This window comes from Seriola aureovittata, chromosome 5 (assembly GCF_021018895.1).
Source record: "Seriola aureovittata isolate HTS-2021-v1 ecotype China chromosome 5, ASM2101889v1, whole genome shotgun sequence".
Taxonomy (NCBI): domain Eukaryota; kingdom Metazoa; phylum Chordata; class Actinopteri; order Carangiformes; family Carangidae; genus Seriola; species Seriola aureovittata.
In genome coordinates, this window is record NC_079368.1 from 11,072,417 (window position 1) to 11,099,794 (window position 27,378).

At 40.7% G+C, this 27,378-nt stretch overlaps 1 protein-coding gene across 4 annotated transcripts in view; it reads left to right on the top strand.

Moving 5' to 3' along the window:
- cemip2 (cell migration inducing hyaluronidase 2) overlaps positions 1-26,710 on the top strand; it is a 40,451-nt gene extending 13,741 nt beyond the window's left edge. The window contains exons 1-25 of one of the 4 annotated variants that reach the window (XR_008827813.1): positions 544-1,588; positions 3,988-4,339; positions 4,454-4,594; positions 4,769-5,336; positions 9,042-9,211; positions 9,432-9,623; positions 10,754-10,923; positions 12,397-12,609; positions 13,599-13,804; positions 14,927-14,996; positions 15,607-15,735; positions 16,483-16,571; positions 18,216-18,347; positions 18,745-18,780; positions 19,064-19,219; positions 20,854-21,031; positions 21,933-22,148; positions 22,256-22,467; positions 22,781-22,963; positions 23,196-23,415; positions 23,504-23,605; positions 23,720-23,865; positions 24,068-24,174; positions 24,279-25,076; positions 25,819-26,710. Coding sequence is in view for 3 of the 4 variants with exons in the window: in XM_056375879.1 (XP_056231854.1) it covers positions 4,006-4,339; positions 4,454-4,594; positions 4,769-5,336; positions 9,042-9,211; positions 9,432-9,623; positions 10,754-10,923; positions 12,397-12,609; positions 13,599-13,804; positions 14,927-14,996; positions 15,607-15,735; positions 16,483-16,571; positions 18,216-18,347; positions 18,745-18,780; positions 19,064-19,219; positions 20,854-21,031; positions 21,933-22,148; positions 22,256-22,467; positions 22,781-22,963; positions 23,196-23,415; positions 23,504-23,605; positions 23,720-23,865; positions 24,068-24,174; positions 24,279-24,478 (4,170 nt within the window). In the remaining variant the exon portion in view is untranslated. Of the gene's footprint in view, positions 1-542; positions 1,589-3,987; positions 4,340-4,453; positions 4,595-4,768; positions 5,337-9,041; positions 9,212-9,431; positions 9,624-10,753; positions 10,924-12,396; positions 12,610-13,598; positions 13,805-14,926; positions 14,997-15,606; positions 15,736-16,482; positions 16,572-18,215; positions 18,348-18,744; positions 18,781-19,063; positions 19,220-20,853; positions 21,032-21,932; positions 22,149-22,255; positions 22,468-22,780; positions 22,964-23,195; positions 23,416-23,503; positions 23,606-23,719; positions 23,866-24,067; positions 24,175-24,278 lie in introns of those variants that run through there. The other 3 variants (XM_056375880.1, XM_056375876.1, XM_056375879.1) reach the window with 3 other exon arrangements.
- The last annotated feature ends 668 nt before the right edge of the window (positions 26,711-27,378 follow it).

Sequence of the window (27,378 nt, forward strand, 5' to 3'; positions counted from 1 at the left end):
CAGCTGTAAAATGTCATGATATCCAACACAACTCCACTGCATCAAATATTATCTTTTGTGAGTCAGACACAATTAATAACAATAACAAGTTTGGGATGAGGAAAGGAAAATTACAGAGGTAATGGGATAGAATGTGGGGAAAATCCTAAAGTGTGAATGCAAAAAAAATATGAGATGTACAAGCTATGGGAGTTTTACTCTATATCTCTGACACTGCAATCTCTTACTGTATTTGTGATATTTTAAGTGTTTAATATTTCAGAATTAATCATTATGGAACATAAAGGTTCTGTGATCTGGTTTTGTCCTCTGTCTGCCTCCTAACATGGGAGGTTGGTATTTTGTCTTTCATACCAGCAGGCGGCGGTGTGGCCTAGTTTTAAGCCGCTCCCATTAGACCATGCAGCTACAGTTATTCGTGTGACCCATTTAGGATTCCTCGGAACTATCGAGATGCATTTTACTAAGTCTACAGATAGGGACCTGTCCACCTTTTCCAGTCTTAGATACCTTTCATCGGGAATAGAAACGCACAGGCCACATAACACTTCATTGTTTGCTTTATCATACGAGTAGATGAGTAGTGTGTTTTAGTGCTTTCAAAGTTGCATCTTCCTGTTAAGGGGTTCTATAAACAGGGTATCAGGTAACAGTGGAGGTAAATCCATATCAAGCTATCAATCTGTAAATCAAGTTGTCGTGACATAATTTTCTCCATAGTAGCATATTATGTTAACAGCAACCAGATTGCTACTATGGACTAAATACTAAAACTAAATGATTTAAGGGCGCTCTGATACAGGACTCATCTTTATTATAATAGTACAACTTCTTCTACAACAGTGATAACTTCTACTCTTCACAGCTGTGGTTACTTGCCGAGACCCTGAGGTCATGTCCTTGGTATTTTTCCTGGGAATTTGTCTTTTGTTTAAACCCTACAATTAAAAAAAAAAAAAACTATGAAACCGTTATACTCAATACACTTATAATTGATAGCTTTTAGTCAGTAAAATAGAAAAATACGATCATTTACTAACATAAACAAAATAATTTAATATAACAAATACAAATGTAATAATAAGCATTCAGACCTTCATGGAGGGAAATAAAATTTACAGAACATTTGACTTGGACCCATGACCTTAGTATTTTAAAATCCAAGAGACTACTACAACCAATAATAATAATATTACAATAGTTAGGCTAATACTACCGCAATTACCACAACATCATCACGGTAAACGTGCTTTCAGTACGCTGTGTCTCGGGGGTTTTCATCTATTTTTCCGACAGCATATGAACGCATCATCACTTCCTCTATCCCAAGCCGCGCCTGCCTTCTCTTCTCTCGGTGGGACTGGGGGCTGAACGACGGACGGACGACAGCCCATCAGCAGCAAAAAAAAAAAAAAACACCATGTGAAGAAATAGTATATAAAAAGAGACAGGGAAAGCGAACTTGCGAGGGTGAGAACTTCATCATTCGTCTCACCAGCACCAGCACCACCGCCGGGTCAGCGTTTTTAACGGCTCGGCAGAGAGCGAATGGACAGAGCCAGAGAGGAGCAGGACAGTCTCACCAACGGTACGACCTCACGACCGTTTACATTGTGTCTGTGTGTGCCTGTCAACCGATGGGGGTGATAGAGGACTCACCGGCTGAACCTTTAAGTTGTTTTCTTGTGAAGAGGCTTCTCTCGAGGGTTAGTAAGCTCGTAAAAAAGGGGAAATTAATGTTTTTGTGTGTCCAAGCTAGTGTTTAAAAGTTCTAAGTAGTGTGTTGCTACTTGGTTCATCCGTACCTTGATTGTCACAGTGGACAAAAGCCACTGTAATCGAAACGAAATGTCATTACTTAACTAGCTGCGTAAATTAGCCTATGCCATATGATATCCTCTAAGTTCCTCTTTTGTGTTGATAAGTTGTTATAATACCCAGTGTCCCTCTGACAATACAGTAATATTTCTTAATTGTGAGGAATGTGGTGTGGAAGGAGTCTCTTTAGCCAAAACAAGGCCATAAATCATATTCACTCTTCCCATTTAACACACCTTCTAACACGATACCGCTCAACGTGGGCCAGCTCACCCGCTACACTTACTACTACACTACCACTCTTATAGTAAGAGTTGTGACAGCGCTGTTTCGGCCTTTAGATTTAATATAGGAAACACATGGCTTACTGTTTGTCGCACTGCCAGTGTCAATTTCGTCAGTGAAGTATGATTTTACAGCCGAGGAATGTGTGATGGTCTGTCCCGCTTCGACTCCAGTGTTTCCCCCACATCTGTTTGATATTCAGTAGCTCTGAAATCAGGAAAATATGAGAGGGAGGGAGCGGATGGGCGAGAAAATGAGCCCTGAGATCTGTGTCATTTCCAGACGCTGAATAGCCCCAAATCCACAACTCTTTATGCTCTGACAGGTCAGTTAGTAGCAGGGGAGCAGGAGCTGCTTGGCCCTTTTTATGGCAAGGAATGTGAATAAAAACATAGCGAGATTGGGTTGGAAAGACTGATGCCCGGGGGATCATCCCATCACAGGGCTCCCACTGACAATGTCTAATGCAGGGCACAGACTAATGATGAACATCTGAAAGAAAGCATAATCAGCATGTCTCTGGTGATGACAGTCCAGTTTAGGTTTGGATAACGAATTATCAGTTACAAAGACTGGTCCAGAGAGACACTGCAATGGGATCATTCTAATTGAAGTGGGTGAAACAGTTGCTGTCAGGCCTAGCTTATATTGTGGCCTAGATAAATGTCTAAGCCCTTGTCTTGCAGTCCTTGATGGTACATTGCTTTGTTTGTGAGTTGAAGAGGTTCATTGTACTCTGGGCTAAAATGATGACTAATTGGCAAGGCAAGACAATGGTTGTGTGTGTCTGTGGGTTGGTGCAGGCGTGTGTGTGTCTTTGCACACATATTTGTGTGTGTGTGTGTGTGTGTGTGTGTTAAGTACTGATAGACCCTTGGATGGTGTTAAAAATCTAGTCCTCACTTTCAGGGTGTCTTTGGTTGGACTCAAGCTGTCTCAGACAGTTGTTGCAAGTTTGTACTTTTAACAACCTTTTAAAAAAAGACTTGGTCATTCTTCAGGTCATATGGCCCAACTGTGGTGTTTGAAAATTTGAACTTGCTTAAGTTTTGTTTATGAAAACCTATAGAAGCATGTGGTGGTGTTATTACAGTGTTCAGGGTGTTTGTGTTAAAGAAAAGTGCCATTGAAGCCCTTTTTTCTGCAGTGTCATTTCCTCTACTGCTGTGTGCTTGTGTGTGCAGGTGTGTCTCTGTGTGACCTTTTGTGTGTGTGCATGTGTGTGTGTACATGGCTTCAGTTCACGTTGTTTTATCCTGTGAAATAAAGGCAGCACAGACTCAAACTGCAGCACTCTCCTCCTTCCCTATACTGTAATTGGTGCCATCTGTTTTGGCTGTGTTAACATAGTCTGAGGAATGTTGCGATCCATTATTCACAACCTCCTTCGTTAGTGTGGACAAGAGCAGCCGGTGTCACTCTGTTCAAGCTAAATCAGCCAGGGGAAAGGTTGACTGTTGACTGGAGGAATAGATTTATAGTCTTTTTAAGACCCACTCCCAGGATCTTTACCTGGGGGTCCATGAGTGAGATGCTTGGTGGCTTTTTGTCTGTTTTCCTAGAATTAGCCCTTTTCTTCCATCGCCTCCTACTGTTTTTGGCTGGACTGTAACAGCGGGGCCTGCCCTATTAACATGAATGTCTCAACTGACTGAGAGACTGACTGAATGATGAAGTTATACCATTGGTCAGCCAAATGCCACGTGAGATAAGAATAAGGTTGGTCGGCCTGCTGAGTGTTGGAGTTTCCCCATTGGTCATTGCTTTTTCAAAATGACTTGGTGATTCCAAACATCCTCAGGGACGCCATCATTTGACTCTACATTGTGAATGTATTCTGTATGTCTTGTCTTTTTCACTCTTTCTCCATTTTTCGCCCCTCAGGTAGCAGACACGTATACCATGCCGACGAGTGATGGCCCTAGCCACTTCCCAGTGTTTGTGGCTCCGCACCACGCCAACCACCAGAGGTCCCCAGGCTATGTCCCCGGGCGAGTGGCTCCCGTACGCTCGCCACCACCTGCCAAAGCTCCACCACCTCCACCACTAAAGCCTCATGGCCCACCACCGGAGAGACCAGCCGCTTTCAACCTTTCAGAGGAGCACCAGCGCAGGGAGTGTGCTCAGAGCCTCCAGCAAAGAAAGAACACACTGATCTGCTTTGGAGTGTCGATGGGTGCCTTGTTCCTCACGCTTATCCTTGTCCTTAGTCTCACAAGTGGAGAGGTGTTAGACGGTCAGTATTGCAAAGTACTGATTCAGATGTTTATGATTTAAAATCTCTTCATGAACCCATAAAAATGGAAAGTACAAGATTCTCTGATTTGTTACTAATTGGTCATGTTTACAGAGAACTGTCCGGACCATAACCCGTCCCTTAGTGGCTGGAACCCAGGCCACCAACCAGACAAGGCTGTTGTTGTCAGGAGGGACCATTTGTTGAGATTAGATTCTTCTGCAACCTTCTACTCACTGACCATCCAGTCAGGAGGTAAGCAGACCAAGGTCCATGATTAGTTAAGTAGTATTTTGAGTTGTGACATTGATGAATTTAGATTTATTAAGTATGTGACACTGTTGCGCTGCTCTAGTTCAGTTTATGGACATGCGGGTGTAACATACAGCAGGCGGGAACTGATGTTTGTCTTCCTCTGACGTCTCACAGGTCGGGTAGTTTTTGCAGACAATGCTGATGGCTCCAAAAACATAACCTTGATAACACGCCACATCCTAATAGAAGAAGGTGGAGCCCTTCACATTGGTGCTCCCAAATGTCGCTACCGCTCTCATGCCACCATTGCCCTTGTGGGGCGTTCCAATGAAAAGGCAGTTCCTGAGGTCCCTGGCCTGGGCCGTAAGTTTATTGCCGTTCAGAGTGGTGGAACCCTGGAGCTACATGGTACCAAGAGAGTTTCCTGGTCTCTGCTGACCCGAAGCATCCCCGCCTCCGGGCTGGCCACAGCAGGTCATGCCTTCCAGCGGAACTTCAGCCGAGGCATCAACCTGCGTGTGGTGGACCAGGACACAGCCAAATTGCTGTTGTCTGAACGCTATGACACACACGAGTCCCGTAATGACAGTCGTCGACTGACCCAGCTGCTTCGGTCCCTGCCGGCGGGCCGCATTGTCACTCTGGCTGTAGGAGACTCTGCTGTCAAAAGTCTTCTAGATGAAACCAAGAAGACCATTGAAGAGAAGCTTGGCAGCAGCTTTGTCTATGATCTCAAATACAGGTAAATAGTTCCAATTGATGAATATAAGAGATGTCTTAAAGACTTTTAAATCATGTATTTTTACAAATGAAAACACATGGATTGTATCTTGATGTTGCAGTGGTGATTATGTCTGTACAACAAGAAGTGTGAGTGAGTTTGTGGCTCAGTTATGTTGCAGACTGTGCCAGCTCTTGGAGAGTTTGTTTTGGTTCTCCATGGTGTATTGTCTCTGCTTAAAAGCGTTTGGGAGTGTTTTGTTTATTCTTGGTCTCCTGGGGCTGATAAAGAAGGTTAATGCTTTTAATGTTTTTGTTCAACCACTGAAGTAAGGCCTTTCTCATTTGAAGCCTTAATCCTAGGACTGACGATACCAACATTTTGTTCCATGTCCATCCTCTCTGGAAAACTCTCTTTCACGTATCTTTCTTTTCATTTGGTATCTTCCCTTTAATCGTTCCTAGTTATTCCTCCACCTGTTTCCCGTTTTTCCGCTATATCGTGTTCTGCCAGGAAAGGAAGCACATAGCCTACCCGACAATTGTGTCATGGTCAGTGTTTCCAGGGTTTGCATAAAATGTGGCAACTCAGGAGATTTTTTGTCCATCAAGCTTATTCTATCAAAAGAACAGATACTAAAGTTTGATATAGGTTGTAGTCCTGTCCTTGTGGGCTTATGAGTGACAGGAGTGGATTTTAGCTTTACATGACATTAGATCTTCTGTTGCCGTCACTCAAACACATGGGTGCAAAAGTGTGTTTCTTTCAATGGATAGTCTAAGTGCAGCATTTCACTTATTTGTGTTATTTGTAGCTTGGCCTGGTTTGGTGCTTGGCTGGCTGAAAAGCGAAGTGCTACGCCAGTTTCTCCAGTGTCACATTTCGCTTCTGGGGATGGGTGCCAAGGCAGCACAGAGGTCTTCAAACAAATTCCTTCAAATCCAAAGCACAGTGGTTTAAATGGATCAGACGGTAAAGCCCATGTGTGTGTGTGCGCCAATAAGTGTGCACTCCCTTTCACCATTTATTGGAGAGGAGATTTTTATCTTAGTTTACTGTGGATTTTCTTTATAGTGGGAGGAAACACATAGCATAATTTTATGAGACAGCATGCAGTTTAATGTGTCATTAAAGTCACACTATGTTAGGTTGAGTGATTTTAAGCTGAAAGAGTTGGGAGGTAAAGGCATATAACCTGTAGGATTGAGCATAATAATGGTGTAGATCAGTTTATGACATCTAATGGAGTGTTGTGGAGAAACAGCAGGGAATTATGCAGGAACATACTTGGGAACTAACTGTGGTGCTTGTTTTTCCAACATTTTCTTTTATTATTTTGCATCAGTGCTGTAATACCTGGGTGCCCTACAAACCCCTTGTGATCTCCCAACTTATTCTCAATTTAAAGTAAACAATAACAAACTATCACATCACCCAAAATACCATCAAATTTCTATAGGTTGGTCTCAGTGGCATCCTTCCTGACACAGATAAATGAATGTGTTGGCTCCTGCCTCGTGCCTGTTGACCTCTGTGTCTTTAATCTTTGCCTCTCAGGAGAGCACTCACAAACACATAAACACACATTCATGCCGGTCTGTAGTGAATTCACCTCTAGCCTCCACACATTTGCCATTTCCGGTCAAACAATGGGGTTGTTAAAATGCTGATGAACATCAAATCAAGGATGTGGCAAAAGGAAAAAGTGAAACAACCATTCTCTCTTATTTTCTTTTTGCACCTCTTAACTATTGGACCTGGATCTGTTTGATTTGTAAAGTGTGCACTCGCACAGGCTGCATATTAGCAGCCTGAGGACAGAAAAGGGGCCTTTCTTGATTTTCCCCAACAGGAAAACTGTGGAAAGCCACACACTAATGACAGAACAGAGTGCATCTCCAGATGGATCCTGTTTATGTGTCAGTGGAGTGCAGAGTGACCCTTTCATCCATAAGAAAACAGGTTTGGGTTGTGATTATGCTAGTGGGAGCAATTATTATGCCCAGAGGCAGGTTAACACAGAGACATGTTGGAAATAATAGCGTCAAAACCTGCTGCTAATATTCAGGGAGATTTAGCAGGTAAACACTGAAAATATGAAGTCACTCTTTTTTTCAAATTTTTAATTATTCCAAAGACAATTCTCCAAGGAGGAGAATGAGCCTTTCATCACTTTTGTATGATGTTCAGATGTGCCTTGAATTGCAGGCTTTACTGCAGTACCTGTTAAAATAGAGCTAGAGAGGTAAGTGTGAAGGTAAATTTGGGAAATTGCCTCTGGCACAAAACAAGAGACTCCTACATACTTACTTTCCTCTAGTCTATCAGAATGTACAGCTGCCTGTCCAGATATAGGTTTAAAAATAGGCTCCTGAATGGTTAAATTCTGGGAGGTCATGTTGGTCAGGGTCAGTTTATGCTGATAAAGAATATAAAGGTCATGTCATAGTTTAGAACAATAGTCTTAAAATGTTATTCAATCCATGAATAGCAAGAAAGCTTTTAGCTTGTTTTGACTCATTCAGCTTGACGCTTGACAACAAAAAGCAAGACGTCATTCCTAAGAAGTTAGGGGCATGGCATTTGATACATTTAAGGCTTGTCCAGTTGCACTACACTGTCTTTTTAGGTCATACACCCTTCCACATCACAATCCCATTCACCATCCACACCCTCACGCTCCTCTGCTCACATGATTTCAGCCTCTTCTTCTTATTTAATCATTATAATCTCATTTGAAAATAATTTTCTTGACATTCCTGCTTTATAAGATATTGTGAAGTGGAGTGAGAAGGAAGGACTTGGAGCAAAAGTAAAAAGTTGGATTCCAGAAATCTTTTGCCCTCATATTAGTAATCCCTCGATTTTTTTATTTATTTATTTTTTTTCTCAACATCTTTCAGTTTTCCTCCCATCACTGTCTTTTTACATTACATGACATTTACTCTGATATTCAGTTGCGTGTTCCTCTTTCACCTACTATCCTGCTTCAGGCTCATCACATACATTTGCTCTTCCTTCAGGGCATTACACTAGTGACAAGTTTAATCCCTTTTTCAGATGCTCAGCCCAAGTATCTGCCTGTCTGCTGCATGTATAGTCTCAGTGGAAGACATTGGTGTGTGTGTGATTGACATATGGTCACCCTGATGCCTCACACGCACAGAGACATTCATACACAGTGAAACATTATTGCTCAGTTCAGGTCACACCCTTTATCTGACTAGCTGTTGCATCTGTAATATTTTCACTGAAATCCTTCTACACAGAGACTGGTCCACTAATTCTTGTGCTGTCTCCAGCTACCATTACCTTTCAGTGGTTTCAGATGTTGGTTTGCGTTGTCTGTTGCAAATAATGGGTCTTGTTTGGTGCCGTTATTTACTTATTAATAGAATTTAAATTAAAGCTGCATGGCCATGATTAATTAGGCTACATGAAGTATCATTAACTTAACGGACTAAAAACTGGTATTTGTGCTTGTGTGGGTATGGGAGTGTCCAAATGTGAACAAATTAAAAGCTGAAACAAGTGATATGATAATGGAAATGAGTAACTATGTGTAACTTTCAGCTACGCTTTAAAGTTATTTTCATCATCCAAAGAAAGTCTGTGGGAAACTTAGACCCAAAACTTGATGACCAAATATTCAATGTTCTTTGATATAAGTGTGTGAAACTACTCTCTGTTTGAAAATGACTCCCTCTCCTTTCTGTGTCTCTCTAGGCAGGCGTGGGCTTTGGTGTCTGTGGTAGACGGTGGTAACGCATCATGCTCAGAGGACGCCAGGGAACATGAGAACCACGACACAGGAGGACGAGCTCTGGCGACTCGCAACTTCACAACTGTGGACGGAGTGGGCTTCTCAGTCACAGCCTACAGCGAGTGGAGGAATGGTGAGGAACAATATATGATGGTATCAGTTAAAAAACATTTAAACATGTATGGGTTAGTGTTGATAGCATTTAAAAATTATACATTGATTAGCCATTTATTTTAGTGTGGCTATCCTTAATGTCTAAATAAGGTACTTCAGAAAAAAAAAACCTTCAGACTGTCATGTTATGCTGTGCCTCCTATTTCTTTTAAATTAAGTGCTCTGCTATGTCCTTCCAGGATTCCCCATCTCAGGCTTCCAGGTGGATGCTGTGGACCAGGTGGTGCTGAACCTTCAGGATGAAGTGCAGCAGACCTGGAAACCCGGGGATCGCATTGTAGTTGCCAGTACAGACTACTCCATGCACCAGGCTGAAGAGTTCACCCTGCTGCCCTGTCCTCACTGCACCAGCAGGCAGGTCAGGATACAAGGTGAGAGAGAATAGCTGTGTTTTTCAGGGCTGCAAACAGAAACTGACTATGTGTGTGTGTCTGTGTGTGGCTTGTAATGTGACCTGAGAATTGTACTGCAGGTTACCATTTTTAGCTTCACAGTTCCTGCTAAATGTGTAGGATGGCAGAAAGAAAAAGGAAGGAAGAGCTATGCAAAGTGCAGTACAGACATATTTTATATTAGAAAGGCTGTGGTAAGACTCTTACCTAATACTGTGCCAGTAGCAGAAGAAGACGAATAACATTTTACACTCTCTATCATAGTCAATTATGTGATTAGCAGATGTAGTGCTACTAATTGTGGGGTCCAGAGAGATCTAATTTCCTGTTTTGTTGTCATGGTGATATCAGATTTTTGGAGGAGGCTAAAAAGAGATTGTCAGCTTATGTTTTGATATTAACTTCATCTTAAAATAACCAGAGTGGTTGTATGGATTTGGATTCATTGCCTCAGCTTCACATCCTTTCCTCTGCTCCTTCTCTAGAATTCTGTTAGTTTTTTATCCATCTGTCTATCAGACATGTTTCTTGAGCTCAATCCTCTGTTGTCAACAATCGCCAACTTCCTTCCTGAAGAGAAGGGTGTACTAGTTTGTGTGTGTGCCTAATTTTTGTGTTGCTGCCGTGAGGAAGGGCTGAGCAGCTGGAGTACTGCTGTGCATTAACATTGGTCTCTGCACCCTGCGGGCACAGGTACTTTCCACATTGTCAAAGAGCTGATTATTTTGTGTTTCACTTGTATTTGATTAATTTTGCTTTTACATGTCCATTATTTTGCTTGGTTTTGGGGTGTGGATAGTTGTTTGTGTGTGTAAATGTAATATCAATGGAAAGGTGTGTGTTTCAGTATGACTTGTGCCACCTCAGAAAGGTTACTCAAGAACTTGAAGCCAAATTTTGTTGCCCTGTTATTTAGTAATGAGTTTCCTTCAGTGTTCATTTGTTTTCTGCTTTCTCTGGGAGGAATGGAGTGATTGACATTTGTGTTCATACAAAATAATCACTTTCACCTTTTCCAGCTTTTGTCCAATTGTGTATCAGATTTTTCTCTAAAAATTTCACCTAGTTGGTAGCATATGACCAAGAATCGACCTGTCTCTGCTACTCAGGGAAGCCTCAGTATAACCATGTTGGAGAGATCATAGATGGAGTCGACATGCGTGCTGAAGTGGCTCTGCTCTCCAGAAACATTCTCATCTATGGAGAAATGGAAAACTCCTGCTACGGAAACAACATGTGCCAGTTCTACAGCCATGATACCTATGGAGGCCATATCAAGGTGTGCCTTATTTGTGTGTGCTTGTGTAATTTTATAACACTGGCTCTTGTTTAAATTGTGTATTTGCTGATGTATGTGTCTGTGTGTTTTAGCATGACTTTACATTCTCATTAAAGGTCACTATGTCTGCAGTAACCTGCGTGACAGTTTCCATACTGCAGAGCACAAGTGTGCATACATTCCATATTTATATTCCATGCTAAGAGAGAGGGGTTATTCATGGTCCCAGCTCAGTTAGCTATATGAAGTACCATGACTCTGACTGCCATTCTCTCTGTTTTTCTCCTCTGTGCCGCCACATGTCAAGCTTTTATTTTCATATTTGACACTTCTTCTTTAGAAGATGTGCAGTCTATAAATCTGAACAAACACTGAAGACAGAAGACAGATCAGGGTCAAGCACTTACTGAAGCATCATATCCGTCCTGACCTCTGTGGGTCCCTATGTAGGCAATGAGTTCACTGTAACCTGGTTAATAATGGCACAACTCCATTCACATGTGTGGCAAATAACATTCCTTAGGCTCTATGTAACTTGTCCCCCTTGTACTAAACAAAATAAAAAATTTTTACTTCCATGTTAACATTTTTTTAACCACATTAGTTATTCCAACAAAAACGCTTTCAATCATGTTACACAATCTGCCTCTTAAGTAATTGACTTTTCACCCCCAAACTAACATACCTCAATAACAGCACCAGCTCACACGTAGCACTCGGCATTTCACAATATCATCAATCCATTTTTCACACTACTCCCACCTGGACACGGATTTAAATCTTTTGGCAGTTTTGTCAATCTGTTGTGTGTATGTGTGTATATGTATGTATGTATGCATGGACATATACAGCAAATATAGGAATGGAGGCATCATCTGCAGTATATACTGTAGAAACTAATAATTTGTTAACTAAGTGTGCGTAGGTGTATGTTTGTGTCAGTCAGAAAGAGAGAGAGAGGAGAGAGAGTGGTTGAGTTACAGTTAGCTGGAAGGATTGGCCAATACCTCTTTAACAAGAACCAGGCCATGTGGATTATGCCATACTCACAAAAAGACCTCCTGGAGAGCATTGTACAGCATATTTGTATTGGATTATTTGTTGACGTACATGTTTGACTTAATTTGTTCTCTGGTACACTTGTGTTTTGCATGTGTGCATCTCTATATAGCTTTTTATTTATGCTTGTATAACTGGTTCTGGAGTAGTTTGACTCACTTGAGCATGGTGCCGACTCAGCTATTGCGCATATCCCAGTGGGATCATAGACAAACACAGAATCGCACTGTAGACCCAAATCTTTAACTGGAGTGGCTAGACAGTTACCCTGCTTTTGTGGAAAAATGTGAACCTTGTGTTTTCTTTTGCACTGTATAATAGACCATTGTTCTTGCTTGATCAATTCTTAAAATCTTTTGTGACTTATCCTCCACTCTAGCCTGTCTTGGTTTTCTCTCTCTCCAATACCATCAGATCTTTGGTAACTTTTCATCAGTGCATCTGTCCCACGTGGAGCTGAAGAACATGGGTCAGCAGGGAGAGACGGGCCGCTACCCCCTCCACTTTCACATGTGCGGGGATGTCGACCAGAGGGGAGGCTACTGGGAGCCCACCTATGTGGACGGACTCTCCATACACCACTCCTTCTCCCGCTGTCTCACCATCCACGCCACCAATGGTTTGCTGGTTAGTAAAGTATATGTGTGTGGCTGTGTTGATCCAGTCTATAATGTATGAGATAATGAAAAGACAGATGCAGAAACACAGACAGCTCTTACTAATGAGTACCATATGGTAGGGACTGTTGAATGCTCATCAATTACAGCCCCCATCACTGGATTACTGTAATGGTTTGTTTCCTTCTTCGTTTTGTCTTCGTCTCACTCCCTCTTCCTTACGCTCTCTCTTCAAACCCTTCTGTCTCATCTCTTTCTCCATTATAGAATGATCTGTTTTTTCAGTCTCTTTGGAAAGATATGATTTTTATGTACTTGTTGGATAAGTAAAATGAAGTGATGTGATGTTTGATAAACTGCAGAATCACAATGTCTTTCTGTGTGATTCTGTTTTTTACGGTTTGTGCGTGTCTGTGTGTGTGTGAGAGTGTGTGTGTGTTTTATGCTCCCTCTTGACGTCAAATGGTGATGGGTTAATGTTTGTCCTTGGGGCCATATGAGTGAAAGCATTCTTCCTCGTTGCATCAAGGAAATGGAAAAGTTTTGGATAACATTGTGTGACTCTGCTGTTTTTTCCTGTTTCACTTCTGGCACAATGACCATGTGAATATTCCTTTGTTGTGTGTCTTCTTCAGCAGGTCTCTTCAAACCACCATTGTCTACATAGCTATAGATGGATTTAATAAAAAAAAAAAAAAAATTAAATACATAATTAGTTGCAAAATGTTATGTATTTAAGGAGGCAGGCATCTAGCAGTTGGAATGTAATGTATTTTCCTGTGGATCATTAACAAATGTCCTAGCTCTCTTGTTTACCAGGATTTTCTAAATATTTCCATTAGGTGTGAACTACTTACCCCTTGGAAGAGGAGAGAGTGCTATGAATGGAATATAGTACAGTATTTATTTTTCTCTCCTGCCAGGGACTATGTGGTGAAAATCGTCCTGTGCTCTAAATTATTCTTCTTTGTGTCTTCTGGTCTTCTTTCTTTTACCCAGGTGAAGAACACTGTAGGTTATGACACCTTGGGTCACTGTTTTTTCCTTGAGGATGGGATTGAGCAGCGGAACACTTTCTACCACAACCTTGGCCTGCTGACTCGACCTGGGACTCTGCTTCCCACTGACCGCAATGACACCCTCTGCACCAGCATTAAGGACAAAGTCTACAAGGGCTACACTCCCTTACCCAGCACAGAGTGCAAGTAAGAGATTAGAGGAATGACATGCTAAATCTCTGGTTGGAGATACGAGTGCAGAGCAAGTTGGTAACAACATGAGATTCTGCACCATTATCAAGAACATGTCTATGACTAGTCACAATGCATTGCTTAGCAAATCTAAGTTGATAAGTTAATAAGTTCGAGTTTTATTTAGTAGTTTTGAGAATTTATTAACTTCCATCCATAACTGCTTTGTGCACATGCACAGGTTAAAATTATTACACATTACACAAAACATTTAGAGTGATGTTTTCAGTATGTCACAAGCTAGTTCAGTTTCATTTAAAGCACTGATGAGAAAGGCTATGTTTTAGTTCCCTTTTAATATAAAATACCTAATCTATTCATCCAAAACTGCAATTCAGAAACCCTGAGGTCTTGTTAAGTATAAGTCTGAGGACAACGGTAGATAATATTACGGACACTGCGAAGGCACTTGCCAAGCCTTGAGAACTTTGAGTACGCAGACATCTTGACTCTAAAGTAGTTTCATATTTAGGGACAGGAAATATAAAAGAAACACAGCAACTTTCTTGCCTTTGAAAATAATGAATAGTGGGGACAAAGCAACACAAACGATTTGTGCCTCTTTTAAATGTATGTGTGTCAGAGTAAATCTTTGAATGTGGAAACCTGGTGAGATAGTGCAGACATACATTGAGAGAAGACAGAGGGCCCATGTCCATGAGAGAGAGATACTTTGATTAGTAATAGTGTGTAGTGTAGAGAGATATTGCTAGGGTGGTTTTATCCATGCAGTAACAACCTGTCCTCTCCATGGGTTGTTTTTATGTCGTAGCAAGAACAAGAAAAGTTCCTCTGTGAGGAAAGCAGCAAGGTCTGTTTCCAGAAGGTTCAGTGTGAGTGTGTGTGAGTCTTGGCAGAGCTCACCCCGTCCAGGGTTTATGTTGGAGAGGTGGATTATTAAGGGAATTTTCAAAAGATCACTTTGATTTTTCTTCTGCTTATTAGTCATAGTCTCTGATATGCTAAGGTACTGTCCTTTTTAATATCTTCTTCTGCTTGTGTGTGTGTGTGTGTGTGTGTGTGTGTGTGTGTGTGTCTCTCTCTGTCTTTGTCTTGCGTGATGGGGGTGTTGTCCAGGGCAGTCTCAACATTCTGGATAGCCAACCCTAATAACAACCTCATCAGCAACGCAGCTGCAGGTTCTCAGGTAATAACATCAGAGTTATCTAAGAAAACAGCTTCAAAATAACTTTTTACACATGATTAAGAAAAAATGAGTGAAAACAAGAGGAGTCTGTTAGTGATATATCAACTGAAGTTGCAGTGGCTTTGCTGTCTTGACCTATACGTAATAAAAATTAAAGATTTATATGCTCATAAAAAGTGATCCATCAATAAAATGGGATTTAACAGGCTTTAGTGTTTGATAGAGGGGTGCAATAACATAGTGAGACCTCTAAAATATGAAAGTAGAAGACAAGGATCCCTGATCCTATCTCTTTTTCATTTTGGTACAAATAATGTGGAAGTCCACAGGGGAGGGCTAAGAATTATACCACTTATTTGTAGGGGGATATTTGCATGATATTTAGGTGCCTGTCAATATCTGATTAACCTTAAACTTCAGTAAGCTATTGAGCTTATATGAACTCTTCAACCTGGTTTATTCTTGCTGTGGGACTTGACCAGCATGAGAATAATATGATATCCTGCCTGTTCTACTTATTTTTTGTATTTTACCTCAAATCACCTATAGATGGAGTGTGTATAAATGTATGTTTATCACCTTATTTCTGCACTTTTACTTCCTGTTGCAGGACGCTGGCATATGGTTTGTGTTCCACAGCTCTTCCACTGGAGACTCTCATGGGCTGGTACCAGAGACCAAGGCAGAGCTCACTCCCCTTGGGATTTTTTACAACAACCGTGTACACTCCAACTTTAAGGTATCATCAGTGTTTCTTATCTTTAAGCTCTTTTTGTATTATCAGTGTATGTTGAAGTCAGTGTTTATATATACAGTGTTTATAACTTGTAAAAAAAAATGCACATAATTCTTTGCTTACTTACTTGGTTTTCTTGCCAAAAAGGGGCAGGGACACACACACTCGCACACACGAGTAGGTAGCTCTACAATAGTGCTCTGTTGTGTAATGACAGAAGTCGGGCAGGTGAACTGTAAGTTCTTTGTCCAGTCTGACCACAGCAGCCTCTCTTATAGAGGAAGGAGCCCCAAGGTTTAAGGCTTATACCACAAGACCGACTCATGTTGGTCTTGTGGTATAAGCAAAGTATAGTCAAGCACATGTTTCCGTATACAGTACATTAGATAGACACACAAACACACAGACATATTACTATTTTTCATTTGATTTATTTTACAATTAAATTTTAAACATACAACACTAATCCATATATTATGGAGTATGTAAATATCCATTACACATTCACATACATTACTCACTTTCCCTACTTTCTGCAGTACCCTGTGCAGCGTTCACTCTATGACTCTGTCAGGCCAGGATTTAAATTTAGTCCTTTTATTATTGCCCCAAGTCCCACACTGTAAAATATACCAGTAGTCTTGTTTATGCCAGTTCAGCAAAAATAAACCTCTGGTCCATCTTGGATCTTTATCCATAGTTTTAAAGGAAAGGTGGCATTATATTATAATCATGCCTTCTTCTTCCTAGGCAGGACTGTTCATTGATAAGGGAGTGAAGACCACCAATGCTAATGCTGCTGACCCCCGGGAATACCTGTGTCTAGATAACAGTGCCAGGTGTGTATGTGTGTGCAAATGTCTGTAGAATAGCATTTTAGCATTTTACAGTGTGAGAAGTGTACAGTCTGTCAGTTACACTGTGTAAAGACATAATGATTGCTCCCAAGAGTTTTTTTTTTATTTTATGATTATTTTGGATTCCTTGAATATTTTGTTGTAAGTGTATGCCAATGGATATTGAATCACAACCAACTAGTACACTGTGTATGTTTTTGCACAAAGCCTATAACTGTGCACTACTAGAGGGTCTGTGGTGCATGATCATATGCATCATGGTGTACAGTTACACTATATAAATATTGAGGTATTTGTGGCTTACTAATATATTTGTGTAATGCCACTGTCAGGAATTGTTTATAAATTATTTATGGTTTTTTACTGTACATATACTAGGATATGGCCATTGACTGGGAAAGATAGATGGCCTTTTACTCTGTTACTGCATTTTAGTGGAAGGTCTGTCAGGTTTGTGTTGACAGAGAAAACAAGGCTTCACAGATAGAGTTTCCACTCTGTAGCTCCCTACCCAAATACAGCCCTCAACCAGACGGAAAAAATCTGACGTGTCCACTGAGACTACTGGCCACGCTGTGTGTGTGTGTGTGTGTGTGTGTGTCTGTGTGTGTGTGTGTGTCTGTGTGTGTGTGTGTATGTGTGTGTGTGTGTGTGTGTCAGTATATGTATGTGGGTAGAGGTATGTGGGGGAGGATTTTAAATGTAAAATGCGAACTAAGTATTAATCCTACATGAGAGAGAGAGAGAAAGACTTGTGTGATTGTAAGAAATTCTAAGAAGAGGATATTAGATATTAATATTTCCCAGAAAAAGGTTCCTTCTAATTTAAGTGAACCTCTGACCATTCATTCATCTCATGCCACATTCAGGTTAATATTCCTCCTTGACTAAGACTTTAGTCCACAGCAAAGTATTTTAAAAACTAACAGCCAGATTTACACACATTTCTGGATGTTAATGGTATCCAGAGCATAAACACATGTTCAAGGTGAGCCCTAATCTGAATTGAGTGCCACCACTAGGCTGGAAAAAAGGATAAGCCCTGTCCTTTTGTGAAAACTACAAAAAATCATTTCCGGTTTCTCTCAACTTTGTACACATGATATATTCTAATCTAATGAGAAGATAAAGATAAAACTTTTCTAAGCACATTTATGCGTCATTGGGAGATAAAACCTTTTGTATTTAATGACATAATGTACTCTTCTACAATGCCAGTCATAGTGCATGTTGTGGGAGGCACTGAGCATTGAAGCCTGCAGTCTCTACACTTCAACAGTGAGCCTTTAGACTTTTAGTTTAGTTATATATTATGTCTACACAGATTTATAGTATGATGATGTTATGATTATCAGCTCCATTAGTCACTCATATCCTCCCAAAATCTATTAAGAGTTACCAAGCTAATGAAAACCATTAACCGTTAGCCCACTTCCTGTGTGTGTGTGTGTGTGTGTGTGTGTGTGTGTGTGTGTGTGTGTGTGTGTGTGTGTGTGTGTGTGTGTGTGTGTGTGTGTGTGTGTGTGTGTGTGTGTGTGTGTGTGTGTGAGCAATGAGTGTAGTTGATGGAAAGTGACAAGGACAGTAATAAAAACTGTGTATATATCTACATGTGTGTTTTTTCAGATTCAGACCACACCAGAATGCTGACCCTAGCCGTCCTCGGGTGGCGGCAGTCATCGACACTCTGATATCCTTCAAGAACAACGACTTGGGAGCGTGGATACGGGGCGGTGACATCGTCATCCAGAACTCTGGGTGCGACGACTCATTGGCTCCAGGGTCATTAGTGTCATGTCTTCAGGGGAACTGAGGGCTGGGATATTTCTGATGAAACAGACGGAATGGTGTCCAAAAAAGAAAAGAAAAAAAATAGGATTATTAAAATTTGTGCTAGTAGCATGATGTATGAAGTAATCTCACTTCAACTCCCTGTGATGACATCATCTACAGTTTATAACAAATTGCACTTTTCCTCTCCTCCTGGATTGATTCCCATAGTTTTTAAAGTGATAACGATGAACTGAAAAATAATTATTTTTATGAAGAGCCAGATATCATTTTGAATACATTATCAGATCATTCCATTATATTTATAGGTAATTAGTACATGTTGTAAGACTAACACATACTTCTTTTATTTTTCTGCTTTCAGCTTTGCAGACAATGGAGTGGGCCTATCCTTTGCCAGGTGTGTACTTATCTAAATCACTCTTGTCCAAGCATTCTCATCTCTTTCTCTCTCTGCCAGATGAACTTGCCAAAAATCATTTGTGATTGATAGATACTGAGTGTCGAGCAGATACTTAATATTTCCTGTGGGGTCACAAGCATCTTTTTCTTGTTTAACACATTGACCTGCAATTTTCTTCTACTTTCATTCCTAAAAGCAGACAGCATTATAAACATATAAACGTGTGTATGATATTTATGTGTCGATTACTATATACCCTTATCTCCTTTTTATTCTCCAGTGATGGTAGCTACCCGAAGGATGAAGGCTCCAGCCAGGAGGTGATACAATCCCTGTTTGTGGGTGAAAGCCGAAACAGAGGGACCAATGGAGGACAGAATAAATACTGGGGACCAGGAGGGGCTGATGGAAAGATGAGGACATTGCCTAGAAACAGGTGAGGGGGAGCAAACAGGGAGGGATACGTTGATGAAGGCAGGTAAGATACGTGTGAGGAATTGAGGGAAAAGTTCAAATCATACTGTGTTTTCTTAGGAATTGAAGGAGACGGTGTTGGAGGAGTTGCGTAAGAAATAAACTGAGAAAAACAAACAAGTAAGAGAGAGTCAGTGAGGCAATCAGGTAGTTGTACAGATGGACGGATGAGGCTGCCACAGCTGCTTTTAGTGAAAGGAAGTTCTGTTTTGACTAACTTCCTTCCACTGATATTTTAGTCAGTTTATGAGAAACGGTGTGGGTAATGCGTACATGATTCCATACAAAAGGGATTAATCATTGTAGCACTAGAGCAAGGGCAGTTCTTATCTCATTAAGATTTCAGGCTTCTCTGACACACAGTTTTTTGTTATCTTTGGAAAGGAACATGAAGATCTCAGTAATAGTGCTCCCACTGACAGGTAAAGCAAACAGATGTTTGATAAGACCAAACGTGTGTTGGTCTCGCACTACTTGTGCCTCACTGGCACTTGGACTTCCATTATGAGGAAGTTTATGGAGTCTCTCCATGCTGTAATGCCATATCAGACTAAGTGGACAGTCCTAATGAGGGCAGAGTTTTGAGCTTTATGTCCCCTCAGGGTCTCCTTACTTCTTTCTTTCTGTCATTTACTCTCATTACAGAGATTGTTATACAAAAAGAGAGCAACATACACGAGAGATTGGCAAATAGCTGCCTTTTTTTTATTTCAAGAACTACAGTTTATGTCAGTTTGTAACCACTGTGTACAACTTTAAAACCATTTTACAGGCTTTGTGACCGCACGGTGACATCTGACTCAGTCGGTCTGTCTGTCGTCATCGTAGTTACTGCCAGAGCTGCTGACATGCTTTTTTTTTTTCTTGCCAGAAAGAAGATAGTTCCACTAAGATAGTCAGTTTGATCCTTAAAGTAAATGCAAGTTCAGAAAAGTTTCATTAACAGCAATTACATAAGACTGCCAAGCAGTTTTTTTCATTTTTGTGACCTTAAATCGCTTTGCAACACCCACATTATAAAAATAAATGAAATCAACAGTTCAGCCTTAAGTCCTCATCTGAAGGCAAGTTAAAAATCTTAATGATACCCTCAACATCATCCAAGAGCATCAGTCTTAACCAACTTAACTTTTTTCCATATAAACAATTCTTGTACATTGTGTGACACACTATTTGGTTTGGAAAAAGGTACAATTTCCAGCTCTGTGGTCTGTTTTTCTTATAATTCTGTTTAACACACATACATTAAGATGAAGTTCAACAATGCCTTACATTGACCACAATTCCTGCATTACTAACGGCAACATGGTTGGGAATCATTTTGGGGGAAACCCTTGGAATTGTAAAATTGACTGAAAGCCCATATAACTAAGAATTATGGAGCGTGTCATGTCTGAGGCAGTTTATGTCCTGCTCCCTGCTGAGCTCATAGCCTGGCTGAATCGTGTTGGAGTTGAAATTCTTTTGAAGTTTTGGGTTTTAGTCAGTCCATGACTAAAACCTGTGGTCATCAGTTTGAATGGTAGTCCTTTTACTTTATTACTGTCAGTTGTCTTGCCTAATCCTGTACTATGTCTATCTCTGTGTGAACTGCAGGACATTTCCAATCCGAGGTTTCCAGATCTATGATGGTCCAGTGCGGCTTACCCAGAGCACATTTCGTGGCTTCATCCCCACACCAGAGCGTTATACCAACGCAGTGGGATTCAACCTGAAGAACACCTGGCAGCTCACCCCACGAAACAACTTGTCCCAGCTCAGCTTCCACTCCAATGTGAGTAAACATCCAGGTTTGATAAGACTTTGCTTCACACATCATACAGTTGGATGTGTAGTAAATATACAGTACGTGCCCTGGGTGTCAGACACACATACTGTATTATAGTATAATGTGTCATATTTCATTGGAATCTGCTCATAATGATCAATAATTTTGTAGTTTTATAATAACTAGTGACCACTTGACTTGTTTGACCATATGACATTTTAGGAAAAATACCCCCATGGGACTTTAATGATCTTGTTTTAAACCTTGAATTTTGGTCAGCTCTCTCCTCTTTCCTCTTTATCCATCTGTTACCTCTTACTTGTTGTTGTTGGGTTAGCCTTAGGCTTGTTGTTGTTTCTTGTGGTCTGCAGATTAACTGCTGTTATGGTATACAGTAGATGGGAACTCTCCTTGGATTGACAGATTTTTAATTTATCTTAGTCCTCACCATTTGTCCCTACCTCACTTTGTGTCCATCCTCCTGGTACACTGGGTCTGACTGTTTCCTCTTTGGCCGATTGCTCTTATTTGTTCTCCACCCCCATTCCCATCCCCTCATATTGATTAGATCAGGTCAGACTCACAGAGTTGGCAGTTATTTGAAACATCAGTTAGACAGAAGAAATGAGAAGAAAAGGAAGACCTCTTTTAGGGGCAGGCCTGTGGTGAAACTATTTTGAATCACTGGTGCCCTCTTGTGGTGGTATTTGACAATATACTGCCTTTAAACACATAAAACCCAATTTACTGTCTTGACTTTACTATATCTCCAACTCATCAAATCTGCTCCCTTAAAGCCTTTTACCAAAGATGGCACTTAAACAAAGCAATGATACCTTGAATTTTTAAATAGTGCTAAAATTTTTATGACGGCATTCTCAACTGTCTTTGCCACTAATATCCTCAGGTGGGACTGCGGACGTTCTTTGGTCGCCCTGGACAATGGTTTGAAGAGAATGACCTGGACGGTGACAAAAACTCCATCTTTCATGATGTGGATGGGTCAGTAACCGGCTACAGAGACACCTACGTCGGCAGAGCAGACAATTACCTGATCCAACATCCTGGCTGTGTGAACATTTCCCGGTGGAGTGGAGTGATCTGCAGCGGCCGCTACTCACAGGTAGAGCATGTCCAGGTCAACACCTCAATCTTGTTATTCTGTCTTTCTGATGTAAAATGTGCACTCCTTCTGACCTGTGCACTCTGACACATCCTCTTCTTCTTCAGGTGTACATCCAGACACAGGGAGCCCCCAGCCTCAGTTTATCCATCAGCAGAGATGAATATCCTGATGTTCCTCTGGTGCTGAGGGGGATTAACAGCCAGGGGGCACTGTCTCAGCAGTACCAGCCCATCCTGATGATGAGCAAGAGCTACACTCTGCACTGGAGTGGCCCTGCGCCCAGAGAGGTTGTCCTCTCTCTCATCAACTTTGATAAGTGAGTAATGAGAGTAAGAAGTATGTTTGTGTGTGATGAAAGCTGCTGCATTTCTGTAATGTTTTGCAAATGAGGACATATTTTTCTCCTTTAGAAAGACATAGAACAACAAGATATTCCAATTCAAACATGCAGAAATGCACCACTGAGAATTCACAGCATCACTGTATGAAATTGTGTTTTTTCAGATGTTTTTGTGAATCATAATGACTACATTAGAACCAGACTATAATCGTTATCTTCTAGTTCTAAATGGTCGTGGAGGAAATCTTGTGTATTGTAATGTGTCTCACTTTCTCTTTCTCTCACGAAGAGATGACTGGGTGCTGGTGGGACTCTGTTACCCATCAGAAACCACATTTCAGATCATGGCCGACATCAACGATAGGCAAAGCAACACTTTTGATGACATCACAGACTACGGCACTGTGTCATCCCTTGCAGAGCTGAAGAAGAGACCTATGGAAAGGAAATACTTCTTTGACCAACCTGTGGGGTGAGAAAACAAAACCTAGTCCTCTCAGTTTTTTACTTCTTGTGTTTTTCTTTAAACCCTCTCTCTCTTTCTCTCTCTCTCTGAGAGAGTGAGTTAAGATTTGTACATGTCCTACATGTCCTATGTTTTCATTCTAACTATTTTTATCTTTCATCCCTTTTTGTCTATTTTAGGCTCCTTATTTTAGTTTTTAAAAACTGCCTTTTTCTCCTGTTTTTCATTTCACACCCAGCTTGTTATGGCTCTACCTTCGCGCCCGGCATGGTCGTGATGGTCACAGCTACTGTTCCATGAAAGGCTGTGAAAGAGTGAAAGTCATGGCCACAACATCCTCCAAACAAACCTGTAACTGTACAGCTAAGGCTTACCCCAAGTACTCCAAGACTCCCTCAGCAGTGATTCCCATGCCAGCTCTAAACTCAAACCCCTGCAAAGGATGTGGTGCTAAACAGGTTTGTGTTGTTATATTTAAGATAACCTCCATTCAGCTGTTTAAAATGCAAGCCACCACTGCTGACCAATTTGTTTCTATCTCTCTAGCTTGTGTTTTCCAGCGAGCCATGGACCTTCTACCTCCAGACACAAATCAAGTCTCTCAGCAGCAAAGAGCAGCAGAGAGGAGATAACAGCTCTTTTATTACTGTGAGCATGCCAGGCCTCAAGTACAAAAACAAATCCAAACCCTTGATCTTATCTATGTGACTAGGGCCTGTGAATCAGGGTTTGTTCAACCTATTTTTTCCTCTTACCGGCCAGGTGAATGCGGTGACCATGCCCTTCTCTCAGCCTGGATATTTCCTGGTCTCAGTGGATGCCTGCTCCGGAAAAGTCACCAAGAAAACCTCATTTTCCAGAATGGATGCCAAGATGGAACAGTACTTAAAAACTGGAATACCAAAGAAGTGAGCCAGGGAAAATATGATACTGTTCACACCCTATGTATTTATATTTCTGACATGGGCAAAGGACTTTACTATTTTGTTTGTTTGTTTGTTTTTAACAAATCTGCTTTTCATTTTGTATCTTTTTCTCAGCAACAGCACAGTATAGCAGATTTTTTTTTGAGCCATGCTTAATTTTCAGACTTGTTTGTTTCCTCAACAGGTCAATAGTGCTCATGGCAACTCGAGGTCAGCCAGAAGGCCTGGTTGGTGTAGCACCATATCTGATCTCCTTTGGTATGGCTAAAGCTGCTAGTCTACACGGTAAAGGTTAGTGCCATACTAAATTGTTTCCCTTTCTATCTCTGTGGTAACTGTATTTTGGGCCAACGTCTCTTTTTTTCTTACACTCTTATTGCTGCCTCTCACCACAGAGAGTCTGGCACTCTGGGGCTTCCAGGGTGGTTCCTCTCCCCCTTCGTGGGTTTCTCTGTATACCGGGCAGGGGGATGACTTCCTGAGGCTGCAGGAGCGCTACTTACCCCTGGGTTTGGAGGCATACGGCTGTACGCCACCTGCAGCTCAAAAGCGCAAAGACCTGGAGCTACTTAAAAAAGCCACAGGACTTCAGTGACCAATGTGAACTGTACAACTTACCTACCCAAAACACTCTTGCACACAGATACACAAACACACACAACCAGCTGATGAATGTGAACTGCTGAACCTTTAATTTATTAACAAAAGCCAAGATGTTTACCAATATCAAGTGGAGAGAAGGTATTTTATTATGGACGGGGGAGTATTTTTGTGATTTTGTTTGTGTGTGCGTGCGTGTGTGTGTAAGTATGCCTTGGGGCCGCTGAGTCAATGCACTTTCCTTTTAAAGTTGCTATATGTATGTTTTCTCTGCTGCTTAACATGGTTTGTTGCCAGGAGCGGGTGGTGGTGGTAGTGGAGATGGTCACTTGCCAAGAGCTTCAGCCTTGCATTTACAAGACAAGAGGTTAGAATACACCCACTGATCAGCGCTACTTCTTCATCCTCTCATACTGAGCTGAGGGCAGACTGGATGCTACAATGATTCACTGTCGCAAAGTAGTATTATGAGACAGCATGGGCCAGGGCTAACTGGTTAGCAAGCTAAGTTTAGTAGAAGAACATGAGTGATAGAAATAGAAACAAACGGAGTCAACATTGGTGGTGCTTTCCACCACTGGAGACAGCTCTTGGTGAGTAAATGGAATGAAGTTTGCTGCTGAACTAGCAATATTTCTTCTAGACTGTAGGTGGACAGCTGTTAAGGCTAACGTTGACTATGTAGCAATAGCAAAAAACTTACATGTAGCACCTTTTAAAGACACAACTTGCCTTATCAGCCAAAGTGATCAAATAGAGCTTTGCAATACTGTAACTCAGTTGTTTATCTTCGACAACAGAAAAAACAAACCCAAAGCAACCTTTAACATCTACCTACCAATCTTGTTATTTATTATGTAGTAAATAAGAACAGAATGAATTGGGTCGTGTCTGAAAACAAAACATAATGCATTGGATACACACACGCCGGTGGGAAATTATGAAAATAAATTGCATTGTCCCTGAAATGAGATCATGTTCGATTGGAACTGAAAATTAATGATGTATTAGATGTGCTCAGGTCAAAAGGAAATGATGAAAAGTGCCATTGCATCTGAGAATTAAACAGACGAAAATTAACATGTAATGTTATAAAACAGAGCCAGTGGGTTAGATGTGTTAGGGATTATTTAATGCAAAACATGTCAAGTCATTACAAGCCATATCCATATAAATATTTAAATAGTTATATAGGCATACAGTGGTTTGTAGTAAAATTGATTTGGCTATCTTGCCTTTCTAACACATCATAATGTCATTAAACAGGTACCTTACTACTATGTAGGTCATTACTTTCTTTCCACTAATCCTCAAACACATCTTTTATCTTTTTAGTTGAGATCTGTAACAACTGAACTTTAACTGGAAAACCTCTGATCATCGTGCAGCTGTACAACTAAAGACTTTAAGCACCTTTTTATGGATTCTTACATGGACTTACTGGATCTTTTATCTCATATCTTTTATTTATCTTCTCGCAATAATGGTGTCTCAAGTGCTGGCCACATGTCCAGCACAAATATACATATTATGTTACTTTTCTTTCTATTTTTGTTTTCTTAAACAGCATTGAATGTTTTATCTTTCATCTGCCTCATTTATGACCTTTTCATGTGCATTTTTGCCAAACCGTGTTTAGATACATTACAGGGTGCTTTTTAGAGATGGTACCCTGACTGTACAGTAGTGAGCAGCAAAAAAATGCATACAGATAATATACCAGCTGTAAGGTATAAGGCTTTATGTTTTGACCTACAGTATATAATCTTTTATAGGGTGTTTGGATGTGAGCAGGGCTCCCCCACTGAGCAATGATGAGTACCTATCTGTGACTGTGTATGTGTGTGTGTGTGACTGTGTGAGTATATGACTGACCATGTGAGATAGAGAGAGGACAATTACCTTGTTGCCTTTTAACCACTCTACTGTTAACGCGGAAGAAAGAGGAGCAAAAGAATGAGAGAAAGATGTTTCCATCCTTTGCCTTTTGTTCATATAATGCACAACCAGAGAGTTCTTCATCTTTTTTTAAATAGAAGTGAGCTTTGTAAATATGGTGTTTAACTCAAACTGTACATGTAATGGAAAAACTGGTTGTCAATAGTGTGTATTTACTGTTGTTTTTTGTCATTTGGAAGAACTTAAGTCAATTTGTTCAACATGGAAGACTCAGCATTTGTTATGAAATTGCCAATTAAATAAACATTTATGCTTTGTGATAAAATCATATTTTATTATTTCATTATTTGTTTAGTGGATTTATAGGTCTGACAAATGCAAAAATGTCTTACTATTCATTTGCTTTTTGCATCAGCTATACAACTTCACCACTTGGGGGCAGCCTAGTATTTTTGAGGAGTTCCTGCCTTCACTCTAAATTGTTCTTGGCACAAATCTACATTTTCAAATCGACAATATGACTAGCTTATAGAAGACTGAAAAATCACCATCAAACTGTAGCCTGTAAATAACCATCTCTCTTTATTCGGACCCATCAGTCACCAACAAAGAGGTGGCCGGAGGGATATTGTAGAGTTTTAATAAGTCTCTAGAGATCTTCTTGAACTAAAACTATCAGTTGTAGAAAAAAAATATGGCCTGGTAGAGCGCAGTAAGAAAGTAATTAATTCATCATCCACAAGAGGCAACTTGTTCTAAAGTTAGCAGTTAGAGCTAAAAGCGAACAGCAACATATACGATAAACAGATAAATGAAAGTTTAAATGGCAGTTGCTTCATTAAATCAGACAAACATCTACTGTCATGCTACTGCTATTGATATCCTAGTGAGACTGATCGTTTCTGTGTGTGTGTGAAGCTCCTTGACAAGACAAGGATATAAAAACTGTCACTGCCTAAAGAAATATGGTTCAGTCCTAACACACTACAGCCCACC